Raw genomic sequence first — 5,058 nt, forward strand, 5'->3', positions numbered from 1 at the left:
CGCGTCGAAAAAACTGGTCATCTTTTAAGGCTATCCACGAATCGATCCAATTTTTTACTTCTTCATAAGACCGGAAGTGCTGGTCAGCCAGGCCGTACCATTGATCGAAACAAGTGATAGAGAGCACTTTCGCAACATGGGGTCGAGCATTGTCATGCTGCAAAATCACTCTCATTGTATTGCGGCCGTTTGTCTTTCAATTCTCGGCTCAAACGCATCAATTGCGTTCGATACCGAGCGCCTGTGATTGTTTCAGTCGATTTTAACAGTTCATAATACACTACGCCGAGCTGGTCCCAAATACAGAGCATGACCTTGGACGTCAAAATCACCGTTCTTGAAGCGTTGAAACCACTCACGACACGTTTTTTCACTAATAGCGGCCTCACCATAAGTATTTGAGAGCATTTGATGAGCCTTAGCCGCAGATTTCTTCATATTGAAGCAAAAAATTAAAACCTCCCGCAAATGACGAAAATTTGGCTCGTAAACTGACATTTTCAATCGAGAATAACTTTATGATGCAGACCCAAATCGACTAATGTTTCTATGGGGTTATGTTGACAGATACCCAAGTTTATTGTATGACGTCTATGATCTATTTATTTCGACCACCACTTACCGCTAAAGCCATCTATAGGAAAACGGCGGAAACAAAGTTGTACACCTAATATTGGAATGAAGATACAGATTATAGAAGTAAATAAATCGTTATAAATTATTATTCGATGACCAGACAAATTTATTCGTAAAGTTACATTTATTTTTACATTATAAATATGTCTATTAAAAAGATAAATTAAATTGAAATTTTACATCGCAGAAAAACACAAATAAAATAGCAAGGTATATTCATGTGAATTTGTGATTTGTATTTTATCTTTCTATGTTTTAAAAATGTTCTTCAAAATACGATATAAAGAGAAAACATCAATTGAATTGCATGCATACTGTTCAAATTTGGAGCTTCGTGCTCTTGCGCAGTGTGTCTTGTACTTATTTATAATATTAAGGGTCAGTTTCACCAACGCTAGTTAGCTTAATCGCAATGCGTTAACTAATCAATCGCGTTTGCTGTAGAATCGATCAATTGCGGTTGATAGTTAATCATTAAGCTTGATCGGCGTTGGTGAAACCGGTTCTAATAAATGACTTCTAACTACACAAATAATTGTAGCTGCAAATTTGATTTCAGAGTTAATAACTTTAATAATTGTAATGCAAATAATTCTAACAATCACGTCTACAAACGAAATATAATTAATTATAGTTGAACAACTAATCGATAATTATATTTCTGAAAACAAATATTAAATCTAGTAATGTGCGTATAATCGAGAAAACAATATTAACGGTTTTACACCGCTTAGAAAGCTTTAAAATACTTTTATATTAAATTTTGTTCGATGTTTCATTAAATTAATCGCCGAGAATCCGATGTTTGATATATTGATCGTATTAATACTAAAGTGAATAATAATTATATAATCTGAACGAACTGTACTATTTCATTTGATTGTAATTCAAAATATAAAATGATTCAAATGAAGATGCTACTTGATGTAGTTAAAAAAAATTTTGTAAAAAGATGATTATAAACACTATTATTGTTTCGCAATGTTGGACAACGTTATTGGAAATTATTGCTTTATATTTGTTCTCAATCCGAACAATGATTTTTGTTTAAAAAAGTGTACTTGACAAGGATACTCTCGGTTTGCCATTTGCCTTCTGAGAGGAGATACGAGCGTTCGAAAAATTTTTCGGTTCTATTTGAAATCGAACCCGGAATCTGTGGCAGAATAACAGAATAGCAGTCTCGTGTGCTGCCTGTTACGCCATACTCGCACTCATGCCATCCGGACAGACTAAATCTTCACGAATATAAAAAAGTTTTATAGAATTTTATAGAATTTATAATAAAAACAAATTCTTGCTTTCTATATTTCTTTTGAAAATATTTGCTTCCTTAACTTTAATTCATAAATTGTGACTATATTCAGCATAAATTATGACAATTTTTATATAAATGTACTTAATATAATAAATCTACTAAGATGTGATTACGACAGATCATAAAGATACTGTAATAGTATGTCCTGCATCTTTATTGTCACAATGGAAAAATGAAGTGCAGAAAAGATGCAAACATGATCTATTATCTGTTGAAGTGCTTCACGACAGCAATCGACAGAAGAAGTCCTAAAGACTTGGAGAAAAATGATATAGTTATCACAACGTATCGTAATATCTGGAGAAATCAATTCTACATTATATAAATTCTACATTATATAAAGTATCAAAGCTTACAAATATTATTGACCACTGAGTAGACAAATAGAAACTTAATCTTATTAATACGTATATAACAGATCTGAGGTTTTAATTTAATTGCAAATTGAAATTTTATTACAGATCGATTGGAAAAGGGTTATACTCTATGAAGCATGTAGAGGACTTTTCTTTTCAGTTTAATCCATTCTGCTTCTGTGCGAAAGACTTATCACTAATTTCCAAATCCTATATATATAGACGATATATATATGAGAATAAATTGCAGCGTATCGCTTAATATTCTTAACTCACAAAATATTTAATCCTAATATATTGGGTTGTCCGGAAAGTTCGTGCCGCAAAAGATTTAAATTTAATAAATGTATACTAAAATTTAAATCTTCTGCGTTTAAGTTTTCCTTCAAAATCGGCACGAATTTTTCGGACAGCCCAATATATACATCCGAGGTTATCATTCTTCATACTCGATAAATTATATGATGAAATGCAAATGTTATATGGTTGAAATCAAACTATGAAGGTTTATCCCATGGTAGCATTAATGATACATGGTGGCATAAAACGCACATAACGTATGGTATTCCAAATATTGATATATGTCGAAGATAGCGTGATCACTATACCTATCGTCACTATAAAATAGTCGAAATAATTAATTGCCTTTTCCAGATTCCATACATTTTTCCTCTTCACAACTATTTCTGCGATCTGTTCTTGCGAATCATTCGTAAACTTCCTGATTCGACTTCTGGTTGGCTCCGTGGCATCTATGAGGAGTGGATGATCCTCCTGATGAGTACTAGTCATTGGAATTTGAGTGACTTCGTCCTCGTAATAACCATCGAATTCGCTCGAATGTGAATTTGTCTCCTCATCCAAATTATCAAAATAGAGATATGTATAGCTGTTAAAAATTCAATATTGAAGCAATAAATGCAGATTGAATGGATTTAAGGTGTTTGAGAAAATAAGTTTTTCAATTTACATATAGAATTAATTAAAAAAAAGAAATATATTTAAATATATGTTTCTCTAAACACTCATTATTCAATACCTGCGAGAATTATTCGTGGCACTTAAGAAACCATAGTAAATTGAACGGGAATGAGCTTCAGGGTCCATCAAATGCTGTTCTTCGCCATTGAATCTTTTGCGAGAACCTGGATAGATCTGTTTCTCGGCAATTGCTGCATGATTTGACTGTTTCTTCAAAGCTAGTGCTCGAGTGTATATCAGAGGCGGTAAAACAAAAATCAATGATCCGGTCAATGATCCACCAATGAGAGCCATGACGATGTCGAATCGCGGTACCGATTCGCCTACAACAACACTGAGAAAAACCACCGCTGATCTCATGGCACATCGTTTCCATCCGAAAGCTTGAATATAACAATAAGGTAAATTAATTGTGGCTTTAATTAAATCAATTAATTTATAAATAAATAAATGATCCTTTTATACTTCTTTGTATGTTCCATTGATCTTCTAGATGTTGAAAAAGCGCCGAATAACCGATTACGCTGGAGAAACATAATTGAAGAGCGGTTAATAGAATAGCGACGTTTGCAATCGATCCGGATGGTACAGCTTCCAAAATATTGGCAGTTATATTGCCACCGTATTTCCATGCAGCCAAACAAGCAGTGACGATAAACAATGATCCGCTTGCTGTTGCACAAAGAAATTAATATGAGAAGTACACTAGCAGTTATACAAAAAAGAATAGGTTCTGAGATCATAAAAAAATTATTTCAATATTAAAAAAATAGATTATTTAATAGATTATAAAATAGATTTACATTTATATTATTAGGTGTACAACTTTGCTTCCGCCGTTTTTTTTCCGAAATTCGAGACTTTATTGTAAAAAACTGGTTATACTTATGATTGGTTATATTTATGGTTATATTTATGATTCAAAGTATTGTCCATCGCTGGCCACTACTTTCTCCCATCTTTCGGGTAGCGTACGAATCCCGCGTCGAAAAAACTGGTCATCTTTTGAGGCTATCCACGAATCGATCCAATTTTTTACTTCTTCATAAGACCGGAAGTGCTGGTCAGCCAGGCCGTGTGCCATTGATCGAAACAAGTGATAGTCAGAGGGAGCAACGTCTGGAGAATACGGCGGGTGGAGTAGGACTTCCCATTTCAATGTTTCCAAGTATGTCTTGACCACTTTCGCAACATGGGGTCGAGCAATGTCATGCTGCAAAATCACTTTATCGTGTCTCTCATTGTATTGCGTTTGTCTTTCAATGCTCGGCTCAAACGCATCAATTGCGTTCGATCGCCTGTGATTGTTTCAGTCGGTTTTAACAGTTCATAATACACTACGCCGAGCTGGTCCCACCAAATACAGAGCATGACCTTGGACATCAAAATCACCGTTCTTGAAGCGTTGAAACCACTCATGACTTCTTTCACTAATAGCAGTCTCACCATAAGTATTTGAGAGCATTCGATGAGTCTCAGCCGCAGATTTCTTCATATTGAAGCAAAAAATTAAAACCTCCCGCAAATGACGAAAATTTGGCTCGTAAACTGACATTTTCAATCGAGAATAACTTTATGATACAGACACAAATCGACTAATGTTTCTATGGGGTTATGTTGACAAATGCCCAATAAATAGATCATAGATGTCATACAATAAACTTCTATAGGAAAACGGCGGAAGCAAAGTTATACACCTAATATATTAACAAAATAGAAGAAATAGAAAAAATATTTTTAATTGATTGTGTGGCTTCCTCGAGATAT

General features: G+C 34.0%; 1 protein-coding gene across 1 annotated transcript in view; it reads right to left on the reverse strand.

Moving 5' to 3' along the window:
- Nucleotides 1-2,817: 2,817 nt before the first annotated feature.
- Nucleotides 2,818-5,058, reverse strand: part of LOC108692662 (proton-coupled amino acid transporter 4) — a 4,577-nt gene continuing 2,336 nt past the window's right edge. The window contains 3 exon segments of the mRNA XM_018201019.1: nucleotides 2,818-3,199; nucleotides 3,350-3,674; nucleotides 3,757-3,999. Coding sequence (XP_018056508.1) covers nucleotides 2,818-3,199; nucleotides 3,350-3,674; nucleotides 3,757-3,999 — 950 coding nt within the window.

The sequence above is a fragment of the Atta colombica genome, unplaced genomic scaffold, assembly GCF_001594045.1.
Source record: "Atta colombica isolate Treedump-2 unplaced genomic scaffold, Acol1.0 scaffold78, whole genome shotgun sequence".
In the NCBI taxonomy this organism is placed as follows: domain Eukaryota; kingdom Metazoa; phylum Arthropoda; class Insecta; order Hymenoptera; family Formicidae; genus Atta; species Atta colombica.